Source organism: Mustela nivalis, assembly GCF_964662115.1.
Source record: "Mustela nivalis genome assembly, chromosome: 6".
NCBI lineage: Eukaryota > Metazoa > Chordata > Mammalia > Carnivora > Mustelidae > Mustela > Mustela nivalis.
In genome coordinates this window covers 107549964-107574811 of record NC_139025.1, presented here as the reverse complement: position 1 = coordinate 107574811, position 24848 = coordinate 107549964, and the positions used below count along the sequence as shown (strand labels likewise).

Sequence of the window (24848 nt, the reverse complement as noted above, 5' to 3'; positions counted from 1 at the left end):
ACAGAGCCACCCAGGCACCCCACTAATATATTTCTTAAGCATCTGTACATCTGTATACTTAAGCATAAGTACAAATAATAAACATTACTAAATAGTAGCCAAGATGTCTTCCTGTGAGGAACAAAAACACAGATATAGAAAAATAAATATGAAATACATGAAAAGGTAGATAGAATGAATCAAATTGCCAATGGCACATTTCACCTATTTAAAGGTTCCAAGGAAGGCATAAGTAAACCTTTAAAGAAGCAGAACTTGAACTGTACATTAAAAAATGATCAAGATTTAAGATAAATGACACAGAAAACAAACCATTCATGGTATACTCAGCAATTAGATCATTCTAGGTGAAAAAGACAGTTAATGTTGGGAAACAGAATAAAGTTTAGAAAAATGGACTACAACTAATTTAGAGAGAATCTTGAAAGCCAAGTTAAGAAATCTGGCTTACAATCATTAATTGAAGACTTTAGAGCAATAAGCTGACATGGAAAAGGAAGCATTTAAGGAAGAGTCATCTTGTAGAAGTCCACAGAATAGCTTTAATGATAAATGGAGTGGAAGCTGGGAAACCTATTAGGAGCTAAACAATAAATCAGGGTTACACCAGTAGGAAAAACACAAAAGGAATAGATTTACTTATTACAGCAAGCAAGGGAGAGAGTCTAACAAAGAGTACTCCAAGATTTTGTATCTGAGTACCCCTAACACACAGAAAGAAAAAAAATATGGGGTTTAAGTGAACTAGATCTGGCTCAAATCTATGCTGTGTAACTATAAAGAAATCATTAAACTTCTCCGAGCCTTAGTTTTCTCAGATATAAAAAGATATTTACCTTGATTGGGTTTTGAGAAGTTACATAAGAAAACGCACATAAAGCATCTATGCACCTGGGACACTCCAGGCACTAAATGTGATTTTTACCATTCTCCCTTGGCTCCCTGTTCTTTATCCCTTAACAAATCTGAAAATCCCTTAACATAGGTAATCTGTTTACAAACTCATTTTAGAAATGATAAAATGGAGTTATGGGTGCCTGGGTGGCTCAGTCACTTATAAGCATCTGACTCTTGATTTTGGATCAGGTCATGACTTCAGGGTCCTAAAATCAAGCCCTATGTTGGGCTCCACACTGGGCATGGAGCCTGGTAGGATTCAGTCTCTCTCTCTCCCTCTGCTCCACCCCACTCCTGTGCTCACTCTCGCTCTCTCAAAATAAATAAATAAAATAAATAATTTTTTTTAAAAACTGAGTTGAGAAATTAAATGACTAAATGACATAAAACCAGCTACCTTCACTGTTGGCCCCCTAAGGCAGATATATCAACCCATAAGACATATAAAAAGTAGTTGGAAATTATGAAAAAGAATCTTCTTTAGCAACACCTACATGGTGCCATCAGTTGAGCATCCAGCTCTTGGTTTCAGCTCAGGTCATAATCTCATAAGCGCTTTGCCCCACCCTGTCCTCAGCACAGAGTCTGCTTAAGATTCTAACTCCCTCTCCCTCTGTTCCTCCTGCCTGTGTTCTCTCAATCTCTCTCTCTCTAAAATAAATAAATATTTTTTAAAAAATCCTCCAATAATATAAGACTGGATTTATAAATTTAAAAACATTTTAAATTTGACTATTTCCTTAATATAAAAAGGATAATCCATTTTTATAGAAATCTTTTTATTTGCATATTGCCAAATTTTAGTATAGGCTGAATTTCCAAATAGGGACCTTTCCATTAAAGAAGGAAAATTTATGGTACAAAATTTCTTCTTTTAAGTTAAATATAGGAAAACTTCAGACACAGCAATAAATTTACTCACCTTCCATGGGCATGGAAATTTAGACGTAAAAACTGGTCCTCATGTGAAACTGCTCTTTTGGCACGCTGGTGTTTTTGGTGTAGTGAATCCACATCATATGATAATCCTTCATAATGTCTAATGTATTTATTTAAAGGATTTCCATACTGACCTATAAAAAATAAACAGTTCAAATTAGTATCATTCTGATGATCCATTCTAGTTCTAATATGATTCCACAATTATTCAAATATCTACTAATACGTATGAAACACGGTCTCACTAATGTTAGTATTTTCACATACATTTTTTAAAAAAACTTATTGGCGCCTGGGTGGCTCAGTGGGTTAAGCCGCTGCCTTTGGCTCAGGTCATGATCCCAGTGTCCTGGGAACAAGCGCCCCATTAGGCTTTCTGCTCAGCAGGGAACCTGCTTCCCTTCCTCTCTCTGACTGCCTCTCTGCCTACTTGTGATCTCTGTCAAATAAATAAATAAAATCTTAGAAAAAAAAAAAACTTATTGTAATAGGAATTTCAACCACACACAAAAGTGTGAATATTAGCCATAGGTTTGTCTTTGATGTCTTTTATCAGGTTACATTTTCTATTAATACTTCGTTGATAAAAACTATCAGGAACAGATATTGACTTGTGTCACCTGGTTTTTCTGCAACTAGTAAGTTGATTATATGGATTTTTTTCTTTTTAGTTTATTAATTATAGTGAATTAAATTGACTGATTTTCTAATATTAAACCAACTTCACATTACTGAAATAAACCCTATTTGGTCATGGTGTATTATCTTTTACAGTCACGAGACATACTGGTCTATAGCTTTCTTTTTCTGCACTATCTTTGCCAAGGTTTGATATTGGAGTAAAAGAGGAGTTGGAAAAGTATTCCTCTTTTTCAATTTTCTGTACACTTTTATATAGAATTGGTATTAGTTCCTCCTTAAATGTTTCATAGAGTTCACCAGCAAAACTATCTTGCCCTAAAGTTCTCTTTGTGAAAAGTTAATTAACTACAATTTCAATTTCATATATAGATAAAGAGCTATTCAGGTTATCTACTACCTTTTTTTTTTTTTTTAAGATTTATTTATTTATTTATTTGACAGACAGAGATCACAAGTAGGCTGAGAGGCAGGCAGAGAGAGGGGGGAAGGAGGCTACCTGCTGAGCAAAGAGCCTGATGTGGGGCTTGATCCCAGGACCCTGGGATCATGACCTGAGCCAAAGGCAGAGGCTTAACCCACTGAGCCACCCAGGCACCCCTAGGTTATCTAAAGTGAGCAGTAAGAATTTGTCCATTTTTCCTAAATTGTTAAAAGTTACAGAAATAAATCTGTTTATAATATGCCCTTATTATGCTTTTCATATCTTTTGAATCTGGGGTGATGTTACCTCTCTCATTCCTGATACTGGTAATCTATATCTTTTCTTTTTCGTTCCTGATTAGGATGGCTAGAGATTGATTTTTACTGATCTTCTAAAAAATTTAAAAAAAAACAAACTTTTCCTTTGATTTTCCCTCATTATTTTTGTTATCTATGTGTTGGTTTTCACTTTGTTCTTCATTTTTTTCTGCTTACTTTGAGTCTAACTGCTCTTTCTTGTTTGTTTCCAAAGGTAGTATCACTGATTTAAGACTTATCTTCTCAAAAAAAAAAAAAAAAAAAACTTAGCTTCTTCTCTAATTCAGATGTTTACTGCTATAAATGTCCCCATTATACAGCATTAGCAGCATCCAATAGATTTTTTTGTTACCACTTTCATTCTATTCAACATACTCTCGAATTTCCTTTTTGACCCTTGCATGTCCTTTTAGAAGTCTGTTATTTACTTTCCAAATACTGAATATTTTTCAAATACCTTTCTGTTACTGACTTCTAATTTAATCCCACTATAGCCAGAAAACTTGCTTTGTGGTATATATCAATCCTTTTAAAATCAGACACTTATTTTATAATCCAGAATATGATCTATCTTTGCAAATATTTCATGGGCACTTGAAAATAATGTGTATTCTGCTGTTAACAGTAAGTGCTCCAAAAATGTCAATCTCTGTTCTTATTGAGTCAGAGTATTCTATAAATGTCAACCAGGTCAAGTTGGTTGCTGAGGTTGTTCAAGTCTTCTATATCCTTAATGATTTCGATCTACCTCTTCTATTTTCAAGAAAGGAGTATTGAAATTTGTTTATGGTTGATTTTTTTTTCTATTTCTCCTTGTAGTTCTTTGCTTCATTGATGTTTGAAGTTGTTATTATTATATGCATAGATGTTAATGATTATCATGCCTTTTGGATTAATTCATCCTTTATCATTATCAGATGATCTTTATTCTTTTAATATTCTACGTCCTAAAATCTACTTTGGTATTAATATGGCCATTACCCTCTTTTTTGGGGACTAGCATAGTGTATCTTTTCCCATCCTTTTACTTTTAACCCATTTGTTTTGGGTCTTTGTTTTGTTTTGTTTTATTTTTAGATTTTTATTTTATTATTTATTTAAGAGAGAAAGAGAGCATAAGCATGAGGGGAGAGGCAGAGGGAGAAGCAGACTCCTCACTGAGTGGAGAGCCCAACACTAAGTGGGGAGTCCAGCATGGAGCAGGGAACCTGATGTGGGACTTGATTCCAGGAACCTAGGATTAGGACCTAAGCCAAAGGCAGCTGCTTTACCAACTGAGCCACCCAGGCGCCCCTGGGCTAATTATTTTTATGATTCCATTACTATCTCTTCATTGGATTATCAGCAAAATCCTGTGTGGTTATTTCAGTAGTTGCTTTAAGGCTTTTGGTATATATCATTAACTTATCCCAGTCTACCATTAACAGTTCAGGTACAAGAACCTGACATTACTATACTTCCACTTTCCTCCTGCTGACCTTTAGAGGTTATTGCCATTGTATATTTTACTTTTTATAAATCTCACAATATACTGTTATTGTTTTGGTTGAAACAGACAATTATCTTTTAATTAGATTAAATAACAAAGAAAAAATCTCTAACATTTCCAGGGTTCTTTATTTCTTTACGTGAATCTATATTTCCATCTGGTATCATTTTCCTTCTGATTTCCTCCTAACACTTCTTCTGCTGGTAAAAAAAACTCTTCCAGTTTTTATATGTCTGAAAGTCTTTATTTTGTCTTCATTTTTGAAAGATATTTTCACTGGGCATTCCAGGCTGTCAGGTTTGTATTTTTTCTTTAAATACTTTAAAAATGCTGTTCTACCATCTTTTCACTTGTATTCCTTCTGAGAAGAAATCTGTCATCCTTATCTTTCCTCCTCTGAATATAATGTATCTTTTCCTCCCTAGTTTGCTTTTAAGATTTTCTTCCTTATCACTGGCTCTGAGCAATTTGATTACGATGTGTTTCTTCATGTTTCTTGAGCTTTATTTCAGTGAAATTCTTGGATCTACGGGTAGACAGTTTTTCAAACTTACTTCTTCAATTTTTTTTTTTAACTCTTTCCACCCTTCCCCAGAAGGACTCAAATTACAAGTGTATCAGGTCACTTAAACTTTTCCCACAGTCAACTGGGGGCTTTCCTCATTCATTAAAAATTCTTTCTTCTCTTCATTTTGAATTGTTTCTACCGCTATATCTTCTAGTTCACTAATAATCTGCAATATCTAATCTGTTGTTAATGCCATCCACTGCATTTTCCACTGAAAACAGTATAATTTTCATCTCTAGAAGTTAAAATTTGTTTTCTATTTTCTATGTTTATACTTAACTTTTTAAATACATGAAATAAAGCTATAATACTCTTCTAATGTTCTTGTCTGTTAATTCTAATATCTGTGTCACTTCCAGGTTGACTCCAATTAATTGTTTATTCCTCTCATTAGAGACTGCTGTTCTCTTGCTTCAGTGCACGCCTCATCATCTTTCATCAAATAGATGTCAGACATTGCAAATTTCACTGTTCTAAGCTTTTTTTGTATTTTCATAAACATTCTCAGGCTTTGTTACAAGAGAAAGTATAGTTACATGGAAATAGTTCAAGCCTTTTGGGTCTTGCATTTATGATTTGTTAGAGGGGTCAGGAACAGTGTTCAGTGTAGGATTAATTATTCCCCCACTATTTTTTTTTTAAAGATTTTATTTATTTATTTGACAGAAATCACAAGTAGATGGAGAGGCAGGCAGAGAGAGAGAGGGAAGCAGGCTCTCTGCTGAGCAGAGAGCCCGATGCGGGACTCGATCCCAGGACTCTGAGATCATGACCTGAGCCGAAGGCAGCGGTTTAACCCACTGAGCCACCCAGGCGCCCCCCCCCCACTATTTTAAGATTTCATTTATTTATTTGACAGAGAGAGACTGGGAGAGAGGGAATACAAGCAGGGGGAGTGAGAGAGGGAGAAGCAGACTTCCTGCGGAGCAGAGAGCCTAATGGCCTGATGCAGGGCTTGATCCCAGTAGACCAGGACCAAGACCTGAGCTGAAGGCAGATGCTAATGACTGAGTCCCCAGGCGCCCCATTCCCCACTATTGAAGCAAGATCTATTTGAGTGGTCTACCCCATTGCTCCACAAATTCTGAGTGAGAAGAGGCACATTTCCTGCTCTATGTGAACACAGGGCACTCTTTCTTTCCCTGGCCTCAGGTAGTTTCTTCACATGTATGCATCACTGATCAATACTCTGCCAAACACTAGGGGAACCCTTTGCAGATCTCAGGAATTCTCTCTCTATGCAGTGCTTTTCACTCTGATGTTCTGTGAACTCTAGTTGCTTTGGTCACCCCCTCACCCAACCCTCAGTTTCATCTTCTTAACTCAGAATTAATTGGCCTCCATCTAGGTTCCCTCCCATATCACTGCAGATGGAAATTTTCTGAAGATAGAAAGCTGAAGCAATCATAGGTCTTGGCTCATTCGTTTCCCGTCTCTCAGGGATCATCATCCTTTACCATCTGGTTACTAGTGTCTTTCAAAGCTGTGGTTTCTCTGGTTTTTGTTTGTTTTTTCCCTGAGTTTCCTTAGTTTGTTTCAGGCAGAGGGATAAATCTGTTCCTGGTTTCTCCATCTTCACCATGAGCAGAAGTCAAAAGGAGTGATTCCTTAAGGTATCAGAATTTCTTCCTAAAGAAAACTGCCTTCTTTTATAAAACAGAATACCAAAATTAAAAAAAAAAAAAAACTATAATGGTTTATCTAATGTATTCCATAAAGCCTAAGTGTCCATCGCCAAATTTTCTATACATATATAAGTCAGTGGGTAGTCATTATACAGCTAAGGACACAAACTCTTACGTCAAATCATCTGGGTTTAAGTTCTGAAGACTGTGCACAAGGTAAATATATGTAACACTACTGAGCTGTACACTCAGAAATGGTTAAGGTAAAAAATGTTATGGTAAGCATTTTTTTTTACTAGAATAAAAAAATTATCTAGTTTAAATACCATTACCTTCATTTATTAGCTTGTTGCCCTCATCAAATGGAACACTCACCTTCAGTGCCCCATCCTTAAAATTGGAGAGAAGCAGAATACCTCTCTCTTAAGGCTATTTGGATTATGATTTAAGCCATGTGTGGCAATTAGCAAAGTGCCTACAATACCATAGAGCCTCAGTAAATTATTCATCATCATCATCTCCTCCATCTCTTCCTCTACTTCCTCTTCCCACACTTGCCTTTGAGACCTACATACACAAACTGAGGCCATAAATTGAGGAATAAACACAGAACTGGGTTTCATTCTGATACTTCCTACCTATGACTAGATGACATGGGTAAATATTTAACTTTTTTAAAATCTCAGGGTTCCTATCTGTAAAACAGAGACAAAGACTACCTTAAATGTATGTAACCTGCTTAGCACAAAGGCTAGCATTAAAAGGTCATTTAATGTAAACTATTACTGAGTCACTTCACTGTCCTCTTAAATGCACTGCTCTCAAGAGAGATGACAAGAATGGAGTCCTAAACTAGAATCCAAAAATATCTTTGCAACTAACAAAGAAAATACAGTGAACCCAGGATATAAGAGATGACAAAGCCTGCTAATATGAAACTTTCAAAAATCAAGACTAAATAATGGAATCAGATATTATGCATTTTCCATATTCTTTAGAAATATTTTTAACTCTATACTTGGGTTGTAAAAAACACCCCGCACAAGAGAAAATATCAAGAAGAAATCAAGAATGAGGAAGTGGTAGTATGAGAGCTTTTGGGTAGTTTCTTTCATTTTGAAAATCAATGTGGGATTTCCATTGGATAACTGAGTTGTATTTAAGTGGACTGAGTAGCCACAGCACACACTTGGCTTTGCAAAGTTACTGCTTCCTCTCCTTTTTCAACACCAAAAAAGTCAACTTTTTAAGTCACAGTTCAGATAAAGTGTTCTGCCACTTTTAATAACTTAAAACAATTAACTACTGGTGTTCTGGTGACATGTGATAAAAGCTCAATTATTTGCATGGATGGAACACTACTGGGAGAGTTATCAGTCATCTTTTCTCTGTCCCACACACATAGAAATTTTCTAAGGGAAGATAATGTTTACTTTCACTGATAAAGGATCTGAGTAATGATTTTCTGAATCTTTAAAATTGAGATAAAACATGATTCACAGATTTTAACTGGTAAAGTTAAAAATGTTACCCAGAAACATAACAGTTTTCAAGTCCATGTCATTATCCTCTTGTCCATAAAACCTATGTTTCTATGTTAACTATACCTATATATCAGTATTTATGAGAAGATCTCAGTAATTTATTAAAAAAATTCACTGAAGTTAAGATAATGTATTGAAACTATTTTTAATTTATATACCCCAATACTTAATAAGACATAGGGGGATCCATGGCAAAAAGAAATCAATTAAGAAGGAAACAAAAAATATTTGGAGAGAATCCTGGACAAAGTAGAATCAATCTTAGATAATATTAAGGAAATCTTGTTAATATTTTTTAGGACAGGGGCACATGGGTGGCTCAGGTGGTTAGGCAACTGCCTGCAGCTCAGGTCATGATCCTGAAGTCTCAGGATACAGTCCAGCACTGGGCTCCCTGTTTGGTGGGGAGTCTAATTCTCTCCCTTTGACCCTCCCCCTCTCATGCTCTTTCTGTCTCCTTTCTCTCAAATAAAATCTTTAAAAACATATATATATTCTTCAGTTCATGAGCACTGTAGGTATACACAAGAATACTCCGAATTTTTGAAGATACATTTTAACGAATATAGGGGTAAATGCATTTTTCATTGAAGTAATTCCAAGTAGGAGAAAAAGAGAAAGGACACAAAATGTTAAATAAGTTTCCACTTCTGGCTTTAATGGAGAAAAGGAACTGAATTTAACCTACCACCACCATAAACAATTAGAAAACTAAACATAAGAAGAAAACCAAATGAGGTGAGATTTACAACTGGCTCAACTCACTAACTACAAGCTGTTTCCAGGCCAATGTGCAGGGTGGAAGAACCCAAGAAGTCTGAGGGTCTCAATGAATGGAGGAGCCAGATACCTGCATTCATAGAGATCAGGCATTCAGAACTTGTGGGTCGAGTGCCAGGAAAAGCTAAACAGAGAGGAGCTATAAGACCTAAAAAGGAGTCCCCTTAAATGTTTGGCTGAGTACTAATCTGAACATGTGAGAGAATAAACTATCACAGGCCAGAAAAATTAACCAAATACCAAAAAAGTCAACAGAACAATCTTCAAAGGCCAATAAAGGTGATCACCAGAACAGCCCTACAAGAAATATTGAAAGGGGTCCTCTAAGCAAAGAGAGAGCCCAAAAATAACAGAAGAGTCAATATACAGTAACAATCACCTTTTAGACAATACAATGGCACTAAATTCCTATCTTTCAATAATTACCCTGAATGTAAATGAGCTAAATGTCCCAATCAAAAGTCACAGGATATCAGACTGGATAAAAAAGTAAGACTCATGAATATGTTGTCTGCAAGAGACTCATTTTAGACCCCAAAAAACCTCCAGATTGAAAATGGGGGGTGGAAAACCATTTATCATGCTAATGGACATCAAAAGAAAGATGGGGTGGCAATCCTTATATCAGACAAATTAGATTTTAAACTAAAGACTATAATAAGTGATGAGGAAGGACAATATAATTAAAAGCAATATCCAACAAGAAGGTAACATTGTAAATATTTATGCCCCTAACATGGGAGCAGCCAATTATACAAGCTAGTTAATAACAAAATTAAAGAAACACATCAACAATAATACAATACGGGATGAGTGAGCCTGGTGGTGGAAATTAAGGAGGGCGTGTACACTGGGTGTGGTACATAATCAACGAATCTTGGAACACTGAAAAATTAAAATTAAATTAACAATAATACAAGAGGAGGGGATTGTAACACCCCCCTCTGGGCAATCGACAGATCATCCAAGCAAAAGATCAACAAGGAAATAAGGGCTTTGAATGACACAGTGGACCAGATGGACTTCACAGATATATTCAGAACATTCCATCCTAAAGCAAAAGAATACACATTCTTCTCTAGTGCACATGGAACCTTCTCCAGAAAGGATCACATGCTGCATCACAAATCAAGTCTCAACTAGTAAAAAAAAAGATTGGGATCATTCCCTGCTTATTTCTGGACCACAATGCTTTGAAACTGAAACTCAATCACAATAGGAAAGTTGGAAAGAAATCAAATATATATGGAGGCTAAAGAGTACCCTACTAAAGAATGAATGGGTCAACCAGGAAATTAAAGAAGAATTTTTAAAATTCGTGGAAACAAACAAGAATGAAAACACAATTGTTCAAAATCAGTGGGATACAGCACAGGCAGCTCTAACAGTGAAGTATACAGCACCACAAGCATTTCTCAAGAAACAAGAAAGGTCTCAAATACACAACGTGACCCAGTATCTAAAGGAGCTGGAAAAAGAACAGCAAATAAAGCCTAAACCCAGTAGGAGAAAAGAATTAATAAAGATTAGCTCAGACAGAAATCAATGAAATAGGAACCCAAAGAACAGCGGAACCTATCACGAAGGTTAACTAGGAGCTGGGTCTCTGAAAAAATTAATAAGATTAATAAACCCCCAGCCAGACTTATCAAAAAGAGAAAGGACCCAAATAAATAAAATCAAGAATGAAAGAGGAGCAATCACAACCAACACTGAAGAAATGCAAACAATTATAAGAACACATTATAAGCAACTATATGCCAACAAATTGGACAATCTGGAAGAAATGGATGCATTCCTAGAGACACATGAACTACCAAAAGTGAACCAGGAAAAAATAGAAAACCTGAAGAGACCCATAACCAGCAAGGAAATTGAAGCAGTAATCAAAAATCTCCCAAAAAACAAGAGTCCAGGGCCAGATGGCTTCCCAGGAGAACCCTAACAAACATTTAAAGAATTAATACCTATTGTTCTGAAACTGTTCCAAAAAATAGAAATGGAAGAAAAACTCCCAAACTCTTTTTAAAAAAATCCAGCAGTACCTTGATCCCAAAACAAGACAAAGACCCCACCAAAAAGGAGAATTACTGAACAATATCCCTGATGAACATGGATGCAAAAACTCTAAGATACTAGCCAATAGGATCCAACAGTACATTAAAAGGATTATTCACCACAACCAAGTGGGATTTGCTCCTGGGCTGCAAGGATGGTTCAAAATCCACAAATCAATCAACGTGATACACATTAATAAAAGACCAGAGAAGAATCATATGATCCTCTCAAAAGATGAAGAAAAACCATTTGACAAAGTATAGCATCCTTTCTTGATTAAAACTCTTCACAGTGTAGGGGTACAAAGTACATACCTCAATATCATAAAAGATATCTATGAAAAACCCAGAGTGAATATCATTCTCAATGGGGAAAAACTGAGAGCTTTTCGCCTAAGGTCAGGAACACAGCAGGAATGTCCACTATTACCACTACTGTCCAACATAGTAGTAGACGTCCTATCCTCAGCAATGAGACAACACAAAGAAATAAAAGGCATTCGAACTGGCAAAGAAGTCAAACTCTCTTAGCAGATGATAGACTACTTTATGTGGAAAAACCATAAGACTGCATTCCAAAACTGCTAGAACTCAAACAGGATTTCAGTGACGTGGCAGGATATAAAAATCAATGCACAGAAATCAGTTGCACTTCTATACACCAACAAGACAGATGAAAAGAGAAATTAAGGAGTTGATCCCATTTACAATTGCACCTAAACCATAAGATACCTAGGAATAAATCTAATCAAAGAGGCAAAGTCAAAGGATCTGTACTCAGAAATAGAACACCCATGAAAGAAACTGAGGAAGACCCAAAAAAAAAATTAAAAAAGGGAAAAACATTCCATGTTCATGGACTGGAAGAACAAATACTGTTAAAATGTCTATGCTACCGGGGCGCCTGGGTGGCTCAGTGGGTTAGGCCGCTGCCTTCGGCTCAGGTCATGATCTCAGGGTCCTGGGATCGAGTCCCGCGTCAGGCTCTCTGCTCGGCAGGGAGCCTGCTTCCCTCTCTCTCTCTCTCTCTCTGCCTGCCTCTCCATCTACTTGTGATTTCTCTCTGTCAAATAAATAAATAAATAAAATCTTTAAAAAAAAATGTCTATGCTACCTAGGGTAATCTATACATTCAGTGCAATCCCTTTCAAAATGCCACTGACTTTTTTCACAAAACTAGAACAAATAATCCCAAAATTTGTATGGAACCAGAAAGGACCCTGAAAACTCAAAAGGAATGTTAAGAAAGAAAACCAAAGTGGGTGGCATCACAATCCTGGACTTTAGGATCCATTACAAAGCTGTAATCATTAAGGTAATACGGTGCTGGTACAAAAACAGACACACTGATCAATGGAACAGAAGACAGAACTCAGAAATGGACCTTCAACTCTATCTTCAACTAATCTTTGACAAAGCAAGAAAGAATATCCAATAGAAAAAAGACAGTCTCTTCAACAAATGGTGTGGGGAAAATTGGGCAGACACATGCAGAAGAATGAAACTAAATCTTTTCCTTACACCATACACAAAAACAGATGAAATGGATGGAATGGATGGATGAAAGATGGATGAAAATGGGTGAATGGATGAAATGGATGGAATGAAATGGCTGGTTGGATGGATGAAATGGATGAAAGACCTAAATGCGTGACAGGAGTCCACCAAAATCCTTGAGGAGAACACAGGCAGCAACCTCTTTGACTTGAGCTGTAGCAACTTCTTGCTAGACACCTCTCCTAAGGCAAGGGAAACAAAGGCAAAAATGAACTATTTGGACTTCATCAAGATAAAAAGCTTCTGCACAGCAAAGGAAATAGTCAACAAAACCAAAAGACAACTGGCAGAATGGGTCAAGGTATTTGCAAATGTCATATCAGATAAAGGCTAGCATCCAAAATCTATAAAGAACTTATCAAACTCAACACCCAAGGAACAAATAATCCAATCAAGAAATGGACAGAAGACATGAACAGAGATTTCTGCAAAGAAGACATTCAAATGGCCAAAAGACACATGAGAAAGTGCTCAACATCACTCAGTACGAGGGAAATACAAATCAAAATCACATGAGATACCACCTCACACCAGTCAGAATGGCTAAAATGTTAAGTCGGCAAACAGCAGATGTTGATGAGGATGAGGAGAACAGGGAACCTTCCTACATTGTTGGTGGGAATGCAAGTTGGTGCAACCACTCTGGAAAACACTATGGAGGTTCCTCAAAAAGTTGAAAAGAGAACTATCCTATGACCCAGCAATTGCACTACTAGGTATTATCCCAAAGATACAAATGCAGTGATCCAAAGGGGCACCTGCACCCCAATGTTTATAGCAGCAATGTCCACAATAGCCAAACTATGGAAAGAGTCCAGATGTCCAATGACAGAAGAATGGATAAAGAAGATGTGGTATATATACATACATACATACATACATACATACATACATAAAGTGGAATATTATGCAGCCATCAAAAAGGAGATCTTGCCATTTGCAATGACATGGATGGAACTAGAGTGTTTATGCTATGCAAAATAAGTCAATCAGAGAAAAACAACTATCACATACTCTCACTGATACATGGAATTTAAGAAACAAGAGAGAGGATCATATGGGAAGAAAGGAAAAAAAGAAGACAAACCAGGGAGGGAGACAAATCATAAATCTCTTCATCTCAGGAAACAAACTGAGGGCTGCTGGAGGGGAGAGGGTTGGGGAACTGGGATGGCTAGGTGATGGATACTGGGGATGGTATATGTTGTGATGAGTACCGTGTGTGGTGTAAGACTTACGAATCACACACCTACACCCCTGAAATAATACATTATATGTTAATTTAAAAAATCAATAAATAAGTGCCAATAAAGGACTGAGAAGTGTTCATATTCCCACCAACTAGAGAAGAAAGACCTGTAAAATATGGAGCACTGAGTACAGAACTCAAAAAAATAATACCTATTCATGAGGTAAAATTTGCCTAACACTAAAGCTGTTGAGGACCTTATGCTACCAAAGATAAGGGCAATATTCCAAAGGGTTAACATGGTTCCAAGTAGTTTAACTATAGGAAGTTTAACTATAGTTTAACTATAGTAGTTAACTATAGGTCATTATCTCAGGTCCTGGGATCAAGCCCCACTTTAGGCTCTCTGCTCAGCGGAGAGCCTGCTTCCTGCTCTGTCTCTCTCTGCCTGCCTCTCTGCCTACTTGTGATCTCTGTCTGTCAAATAAATAAATAAAATCTTTAAAAAAATCAAACATGCAAAAAATAATAATCGAATGACCTACATCCTATCAAAAATTACCATGCATGTAAAGAAGAAAATCAGAAAATATAAATTTATTTTTCTGCATGATGGGGGAAAAAATCATACATTAGAAAGAGAAACTGCAGAGATGATGAAATTAGCATACAAAGAGGTTAAAACAGCTATTGTAAATACATTCCATATGTTAAGGAGCATACAAAACAAACATAAGGAGGGGGGAAGTAAAAGATTTAACTATAAATCTACAGAATCAAGAAACTCAACAAATCTTAATCAGAATTAAATATAGGTATGCCTGGGTGGCTCAGTGGGTTAAGCCTCTGCCTTCAGCTCAGATTGTGATCTCAGGGTCCTGGGACTGAGACCCACATCTGGGCTCTCTGCTCAGGCAGGAGCCTTCCTCCCCCTCTCACTCTGCCTGCCTCTCTGCCTACCTGCGATCTCTCTCTGTCAGATAAATAAATAAAAATATTTTTTTAAAAAGAATTAAATATAAAAGAAAACCACTCAGAGGCAAATCATAGGCTAATGGCTGAAAAACAGGGGCAAAGAAAAAAAACCAAAGAACTAGAGAAAAAGACACATTATATACATGTGAACAAAGTTATAAATGACAGCATAATTGTACATAAGTCAGAAGATAATGAAGCAACATGTTTAAAGTACTTTAAGAAAAAAAAGTTCAACCTAAGATTCTATACCCAGTGAAAGTATCTTTCACAAATGAAGGTGAGTGGGGAAAAAGGTGAAATGATCCCTTTTTCAGACTTCAAAACCGACAGTCATCACTAGTAGACCTGCATTACAAGAAATGTTAAAGGAAGCTTTTCAGGCAGAAGGAATGCTACCAGATGGAAATCTGTATTGACACAAAGAATAGTGCCAGAAATAATGAATATATGAGAAAAAAGAACTTTTTTTAATCCTTCCAAAAGTTAAGTGACTGTTTTAAAAAACACAATGTACTGTCACATTTATGACACATACAAAATTAAAATATATGACAACAGCACTGTGGAGAACAGAAATGGAATTCTGTATTTTTTGAAAGTACACAATAAGTTATTGATATATATATTATATACCCTAGGAACACCTCTAAAAAATGTAGCAAATATAACACATAAGCTATTGAGCAGAGATAAACAGAATCTTTTTAAAATAAATTAATCCCAAAGAATGCAGGAAAAAGGGGAAAAGGGAATAAAAGAAAACAAATAGTATGATGGTTGTTTTAAGCTCAACCATATCAATAAATATATTAAAAGTAAATGACCTAGGGTCCCTGGATGGCTCAGTCAATTAAGTATCTGCCTTTGGCTCAGGTCATGATCCTACAGTCCTGGGACAGAGGCCCACAGCAGGCTCCCTGCTGAGTAGACAGTATGCTTCTCCCTATTCCTCTGCTCCTCCCCGAGCTCATGTTCTCTCTCTAACTCACTCCCTCTCTCTCAAATAAATAAAATATTTTTAAAATGTAAATGACCTAAACATAAACAAATGGGAGTCATTTTTTCATTTTTTAAGAAAAGGAACAGGTAAATACAGACCATACAAAAGATGTTTAAAACACAAAAATAAAGATGAGTTAAAGTAAAAAGGAAGAGAAAAGTTATTCCATACCAGCAATCCAAAGAAAGCTGGAGTAGCTAAGGTATTATCAAAGTAAACTTCAAAACAAAAAAATTATGGGTAAAGAAGGACATTTCCCAATTTATCAAAAGGACATAAATGTGTATCACATAACAGAGCTTCAAAGCACATGAAGAAAAAGTTGACAGAACTAAAGAAGTTATAATTATAGTTGAAAATCATAACAGTCCTCATTGAACAAGGAGACAAAAAATAAAAATACAGAAAATTTGAACACTATCAAACCACTTGATGCAATTAACATTCACAAAACATTCTACCCAACAACATAATATTCTTTTCAAGGACATATGGAATATTCACCAAGACAGAACTTATTTCTAGGCCATAAAGCATGTTTCTATAAATTTAAAAAGGCTGAAATTATATAGTATGTTTTCAGACCATAGCGCAATTAAATCAGTAACAGGTATGTGTTAAAATCCCCAAATATTAGGAACTTAACACACTTCGATTCGATTCAGCCCACAGGTCAAAGTAGAAATCAAAAGGGATATCACAAAGTATTTTCAACTGACAGCAAAGAGCAGATGAGAACTTTATAGATTGATGTAAATGTTCTATATTGTGATAGTAGTTATATGGCTATATATATTTCTCAAAATTAATTGTTGAAGTTTACTGTATAGAAATTATACCTCAATAAAGCCAATCAAAATTTTAAAAAATGCTGACTCAAACTGGTAGGTATATGGCTATCTGGCCTTTCTTTTACCTTTCCCTAAGTTATAAAATTTTCAAAAACAAAAGTCCAGAATCTAAAACAAAGATAACTCAAATATTACAATTTACCCTCTTTAAGGAAAATTAATAAAATCAACATTCTACTCAATTCCAAGAAACTACTCAGCAACCTATAATGATTCATTATTCAAAAATAACTAAATTTTGGTTAATAAGACATAAGTAGTAAGAAATGGAAGAAACAAAAAGATTAAATGACAACTAGTGATCACAGATACCAAAAGAACATCAGAGGAAAACAAACATCAAGGGAAAATATCAGTTGAGAAAGTAGAAACTACACCATCTTCAAGAATTAGCAGTTGAAGTTCCAACTCAAAATTTAAGCTAAAAAGCTAAAAGAAAATCTGGGAGCCTACTACTCACCACATGTTCAAATAATGAGTTCATTCATTTACTATTACCACAGATACCAGAAATCTGTGCTTATGGATGTTTCAGTCTTAACACACAGAACCATGCTATTCAAATTGTGTTTTGGGAACTGGCTGCATGGGTAGCTTCTGGAGAACTGTTAGCAATGAAAAATCTTGTGCTCCCCTTCAGAATCCCCCAAGCAACTCAGGCTCTATCCAGACCATGATTCCCAGTGATCTGTAATATACATCCAACTTTCAGAAGCTCTGCAACTTTTCTGTATACAGAAATTCCCTGACTTCTACTAGCAGCTATATTTTTTTTTCCAAAATCTGGCTTCAATCTACGCATTAATAGCGTATTAACAGTTACCACACGTGCTACCACTTAAGCAAGAAACGCCTTACCTGTTACCACAGGTAAAAAGTTTCCAAAAGTTCCCACCTGTTACACAGAAAAAGTTCCCAAATAATATAAAACAGAGGAAGCAAATCAACCTAAAAGTCAAATGCAGCAGGCCACCTGTTTTCGCAACACAATTACATGTTCGTTCATTTATGTATTTTCTGTCAGTCACTGCTTTCATACTACAACAGCACAGCTGAACAGGCAGAACATTACAAAACAGGCATCAAATCCGTAGGAAGTCACTTTAGCACTTACTGACTAGTTACAAACCATCTTTTTTTCCTCTACAACACAGGTTCTAACTTGAGATCCATGTGCTTCTGCAGGAGATTTTTGAGCTCCTTGATTTTGCATGCAAAATTCTAAGAATATTATTTTCTTTCTCTCTTTTTAGTTGGTACCTTATTGATTCTGCTTCTCTTACTTAAATCTTTTATTCATCTATTTGTAATTCTATCTTTTTTTAAAACTTACTACACTAGCCAGGACTAACAAACCATGCTGAATAACAGTAGAGCATTTTTACTCTGCTGATTTTTACAAGCGTATCTTTAGTTTTTATCATACAATATATTCATAATATAATGCTAAGGTTATTTCTTCCCATTCCTATTTTAGAAATATAGTATTTTAAAATTTCCTGTACCCCGAGGGATAAAAATATGTTATATGTTTATAAAAAATAAAATAGAATTCACATGAAAATCTGGCTAAAAGACATTTAAAAAAAACTTCACATGTCATATCTTCAAATTGAAGTTAAAAATCCAAAACTACGTAGATCTATTTTATTTCTTAAAATGTATTCTAATTATTTTAAGTGTATACTGATAGCTCATTATGTACAAAAAAATCTTGCTTAGATAATTTTTAAGTATTTAATTAAATAATGTTTAAAATTGGATCTAATAAGTGAAATTCATTGAGCACCTGCAATCTGCCAGGCTCTCTAATATTCTACATTTTTTTTTCATTTAACCCACCCGAAAGACAAAGTTAAAAACTATTAGCCCATTTTAACAAAAATCGAGGTTTGAAAAATACGTAACAAGCCCAGAGGTGTCTCTGGGCTATTTGCTATTGCCTAGCAAATAGGAGGCAGTGCCAGGAAGATAACTCTGGTATCAGTTACTTCATGATTTTCTGCAATAATTCTATTACCCCCATCATAAACAAGGAAAGCTATCATTCACATTCACATTTCTTATGTAATTATAAAAAACTAAAGAGAGGTGCACCTGGCTGGCTCAGTTGTAAGTATGTAACTCTTGCTTGATCTCAGAGTTGTGGTTCGAGCCCCATCTGGGTGCACAGATTACCTAGAAATAAAATCATCCACAAAAAAAAAAAAAAAAAAAACCCTGAAGAGAAAAAAAATATATCAAAATACAGCACATGGCAGGGACCTTTCAAAACCTAAACTGACATCTACCTCTAAGATGCAGAAAATCGTATAATAAAATACCAAATAAGAACATACCTTTTAAAGACCCAGAAAATATATATGTATACCCTTGATTTCCACAGCTTGTGAATGAAATTGGCACAGTTTACTCCACAGGAGCCCATGCCAATCTCCAACCCTCTGCACTACTTAGCTCAGTCAGATATCACAAAATTGCCTGTTTCCACATACAGAGTCTGGACCTACTCAACTGAGATTTGTTCCTATACTTTAGCATCTAATCAAAAGCTCAAAAAGCAGGGGCAGAACGCAGCTCTATCACCAAATCTCACTGATGCAGTTAAATATTCACCCATCTCCTCAACTATCTGAACAGAGCTTGGCCTCTGATCCACTTTTGTATCTGATCTCCCCTTATTGCAGATCTTCCTGATTCCCTTCTAAGCTGCCTTGAACAATGTGGGAATTAGGGACACCAACAGATACACACACTCCTGCACGTAAATGTTGAAAATACACATAAAACTTTGGAATCCCAAAAAACTTAACTACTAATAATGGCCTATTGATAGGAAGCTTTACCAATAACACAGTCGATTAACATGTATTTTGTGTATTTGTGTAACATGTATATTGTATATACGGTATATTTCATATACTGTATTCTTACAATAAAGTAAACTAGAGAAAAGAAAATGTTACTAAGAAAATCACAAGGAAGAGGAGCACCTGGGTGGCTCAGGCGTTAAGCATCTGTCTTCAGCTCAGGCCATGAGGGCCAGGGTTCTAGGATGGACACCCGCATCAGCCTCCCTGCTGGGTGGAAAGCCTGCTCCTCCCTCTCCTACTCTCCCTGCTGTGTTCCCCCTCTCACTGTGTCTCTCTCCGTTAAATAAATTAATTAAATATTTTTTTAAAGATTTTATTCATTTATTTGACAGAGAGAGATCACAAGTAGACGGAGAGGCAGGCAGAGAGAGAGGAGGAAGCAGGCTCCCCGCTGAGCAGAGAGCCTGATGCGGGACTTGATCCCAGGACCCTGAGATCATGACCTGAGCCGAAGGCAGAGGCTTAACCCACTGAGCCACCCAGGCGCCCCTAATTAAATATTTTTTTTAATCATAAGGAAGAAGAACTACATCTACAGTACTGTACTGTATTTATCAAATAAAATCTGCATAGAAGTAAACCTGTGCCATTCTAACTCAGGCTGTTAAGAGTCATCTGTACTCTACTCCTGATCATTGTTATTTGCTAGACTCTCCCAGGTTATATCAGTACATAAATATATATGCCCTAGTACTAACAGTAGTATCACTGCTTCTGTAATACCAAGCTTGAACTAAGAGAAATCACTAATAGCACCAGACATAAACAGGAACCCAAGATTTTGTGTTTTTCTCAAATCAACATGTAAAGCCTACATGAGAAACTTGACCTAGAACCTCTGAATTTTTCCATAAATACTAAATCATTCTCCATTATCATCTTAATTAATTCCCATACTTTCCATACAATATCCTCTTACTTGAAGTAATATTCTATCACTTAAAAATAATGTGGGAATCCTCCCCACTTTTATCTTCTTCAAGACTATCCAGGTATCCTTTGAAGCCAGCAATATAACCCAAAATATCACCTGAAAAATAGTTAACCCAAAATAGTTAATAATAACTAATAACTAAAAAATAGTTAACCCAAAAATATCACCTGAAGAACACCAACACTGCCCTGCCTGCCTCTCCAATGCCCACTTTTCTACCAGGGACAAAACCATAAAGTGAAAATCTGGTAAAACTGTCAGGGAACCTGGCTGGCTCAGTCGGTATAGCATGTAACTCCTAATCCCGGGCTTTGAAGTTTAAGCTCCACAATAGGTATTGAAATTACTCTAAAAAATAAAATTTAAAAAAAAAAACACTGTCTGAATAATGTATACTATCAGCAAAACTTCAGCAAGCAAACATATCTGCTCAGTTCAGAATCCAGGTCTCCAGTGAAGGATCTGAACAGAGCAGCCTAGTTCAGAAAACTAGTTTACATGTCTGTGTCCTGTCTGCAGATGAAAAAGGGTGGGAATCTGAATTAGGGAGATGGAATTCATAAGACTAAAAATTTGTGCCAAACACAGCAAGGTTCAAAAGGTTCTAGACAATCAGAAACCATGACAAATAACTGGCTTCCTTGCTTCCACACTTGCCCCCACTGTACACTATTTTCCACAAAGCAAGAGTGATGCAGTTCAAGTCATGTCATGTCTGTCCTCTGCTCAAAAATGTCCAAATGTTTCCCAACTGCTCTGAGTCCTAACCATGATTTACAGGGCTGAACATGAACTTATAAAGGGCTGCATTCCCCTACTCTACTCCCATAACCGTCTCACCACTCTCCCCTCACTCTATGGGCGACATTAGTCTCATTGTCCCTCTGCCTAGAATATCTTCTCCCCAGCTTCTCCCAAGCAGGGAGAAGCAGGACTGGACACCACACTTCACTCAGGTATCTACTCAATTTCTTCAGAAGCTGTCTATGGTCACCCTATCTAAAAGCATAGCTCCTGGAACGCCTTGGTGGTTCAGCTGGTTTTGGGTCAGGTCATGATCTCATGGGTCATGGGATCAGGCCCCTGTGTGGGACTCCACACTCAGCAGGGAGCATGCTTGAAGATTTTCTTCCTCTGCCCCTTCACCTACTCGTGTGCATATGCTCTCTCTCTCAAATAAAACAGATAAATATTTTTTGAAAAGTTTCATCTTAACATAAAGTTAACAAGCTGACAACAAAGTTTGTAAGTTTTATTGAGTATAATCAGGTAAGTATAAAGACACTCTACATTTCCCCTTGGAGTCTAACTTCACAATGAATGACAGCTGTTCCATGCTTTAAAAATAACATTTTTTTAGGGGGTCCTGGCAGGCTCGGTTGAAAGAGCTTGCAACTCTTGATCTTGGGTTCATGAGTCCAAGTCCCCCACTGGGTGTAGAGATTAATACTTAAATAAGTAAATTTTCAAAAAATAACATTTTGGAGGGGGCCCTGACTGCTTCAGTCAGTGGAACATGTGGCTCTTGATCTCAGAGTTGTGGGTTTGAGTCCCACACTGGGTGTAGTGATTACTTTAAGTAATAAAAAACAAGTAATAATTAAAAAAAAACTTTTACAAAATAACATTTTTAAAAATAGGAACACATACTAGCTGAGAAAAAGCAACTTGGTTTTTACAGAGAAAAGGCTAACTCATTCAACCTACCTAATTATATTAGGTATAATTATATGTTAATTAACAGAACATATCAAAATACTCAATGAGCAAAACTAATACACTAATACACTAATACATAACAAAAATGATAGTTCCATTCCACTTTAAAGGCAATTTAAGGGGCGCATAGGTGGCGCTGTCATTAAGCCTCTGCCTTTGGTTCAGGTCATGATCCCAGGGTCCTGGGATAGAGCCCACACTGGCTTCCCTACTCAGTGGGAAGCCTGCTTCTCCCTTTCCCACTTCCACTGCTTGTATTCCCTCTCTTGTTGTCTCCCTGTCAAATAAATAAAATCTTAAAAAAAAGAAAAGTCAATTTAAGTAAAAAGGCTAATTAGAAGCTTTCAAGGCTTTTTTCCAGACATACTGAGAAACTTAGGATTCCCACATAATACACAAAAAATAAAATTTACTTCAATATTCATTAATCTGTTCACTTAACACATAATATAACCGGCACTTAGTAATATCCTAGCCATTGTTTCGGGTGCTGGGAATACAGCATGGACAAAACAGTTACTGACCTCATGAAGTTTTATTCTCGAGAAGGAAGATTGACAATAAAATAAGTTAATAACTTTAGATGGCTATATGAGCGTATTCTCTGGGTAAGCAAACAAAATGCCAAGGAAAGGGTTGGTCGTCTTATGCGAAGTAATGGTAATGGAAGACCTCACTAACATCTAAGCAAAGACTTAAAAGAGAGCCAAATGCAACAAAGTAAGTGTACAGTAGTCTTTCCCTTCTATCTGCAAGGGATACATTCCAAGACCGCCAGCAAATGGCTGAAACAACAACTGCATCAACCCTAGACATACGGTCTTTCCTATACATACACACCTGTGATAAAGTTCAACTGATAAATTAGGCACCATGAGAGATTAACAACAATAACTAATAGTAAAACAGAACAATTAGAACACTGTAAAGTTATGTGAATGCAGTCTCTATCTCAAAATATCTTACTGTATGATAATCACACTTCCTTCTTGTGATGTTAAGAAGGTAAAATGCCTAAGTGATGAGATAAAGTGAGGTGAATGACACAGGAATTGTGACAGAGTTAGGCTAACACTGACCTTCTGACACTAAGTCAGGAGGATCATCTACTTCTCAACTGGGGCTATCTTAGGTAACTGAAACTATGGAAAGTGAAACCATGGTTAAGGCAGGACTACTATACTTACCACTACTGAACTGCATAAAATGGTTATGATGGTAAATTTTGTTATGTGTATTTCACCACTATTTTTTAAAAGTTTTAATTTAAAAATGAAAAACTAAGAGGACAGATAATACAGGAATCTAGAAGGGAAGTGATGCATGTAAAAGGACCAGCAAGGCCAAAGTCCCTGAGACAGGAACAAGCTTGGCATTTTTTACAGAACTCTGTATAGCTGGAGCAGAAACAAACAAGGGGGAGAACTGCAGAGGTATAGTAGGGGACAGAAGCATACAATGAACATCACATAGGGCCTCACAAGCCACTTAGGACTCTGGCTTTTACATAGAATAGTAAGCCACTGAATGGGTTTTTTAAAATTTATTTATTTTCCTATTGCTTTTTTTGAGGTGCAATTCACATAACATAAAACTCACTATTTGAAACATTTTAAAGTATACAATTTGCCAGTGGATGGTTTTGACAAAAGGAGTACCTTTTGAATAGGATCACATTAACTGCTATGTTGAAAAAGGAAGGGAGAACAAGAGAACAGTTAGCAGGGTTTACAGTAATTAAAGTGAGACGGATGTTGGCTTATGTCAATCAGGGCAGTGGAGGTGGAAATAGTTGAGTATTCAAAGTCTACACATACTTTGCAGAAGGAGCTGAAAGGATTTGCTGATGGACTGTATGCAGAGGGTAAGAGAAAGAAGAATAAAAGATAACTCCAAGTTTTTGGCCTGAGCAACTGAAGACCAGAGCTCCCATTCGTGAGATGGGAAAAGACTACAAAAGGCAGGGGGTGAGGAGAATCAGAGGTTTGTTTTTGGACATGTTAAGTTTGAGATGCCCACTAAACATTAACCCAATATATAGCTGGGATACAAGAGGCTGGAAATCAAGGAAGAGGTCTGGTCCAGAGATACAAATAAAATGTGGGGGATCATAACTATATTAAGGGTTGTTTAAAGCAAATAATAAGTAAATCCAGGAACAGAAACTACTTCTTCCAAAGGTCTGTTGCAATTTAAATTTACATGTGATTTGTGGCCCATAATAGACTATTTTCTTCCTCTAACTTAAATCTTCTATTTACAGGAAATAGATTTGTACAAAAGGAGACACAGCCAACAAATCTGTGAGTAAAAAACAAAACAGTAATGAAAAAGAATTAATATTCTGTTGTTGCCTCTGAATACAGACCTGGAGTTTGTTGTTGTTGATGTTTTTTATCACTCTGATAAAATACCCATGAGGGCCAAAATGTAAGACAGGAAGGTTAACAAGAAGGACTCAAAGAACA

At 36.3% G+C, this 24848-nt stretch overlaps 1 protein-coding gene across 1 annotated transcript in view; it reads right to left on the bottom strand.

Moving 5' to 3' along the window:
• The window catches only part of ADAM10 (ADAM metallopeptidase domain 10), a 137785-nt gene that overhangs the window by 98966 nt on the left and 13971 nt on the right, over positions 1-24848 (bottom strand). Inside the window, exon 2 of the mRNA XM_082733756.1 lies at positions 1820-1970. Coding sequence (XP_082589882.1) covers positions 1820-1970 — 151 coding nt within the window. The remainder of the gene's footprint in view (positions 1-1819; positions 1971-24848) is intronic.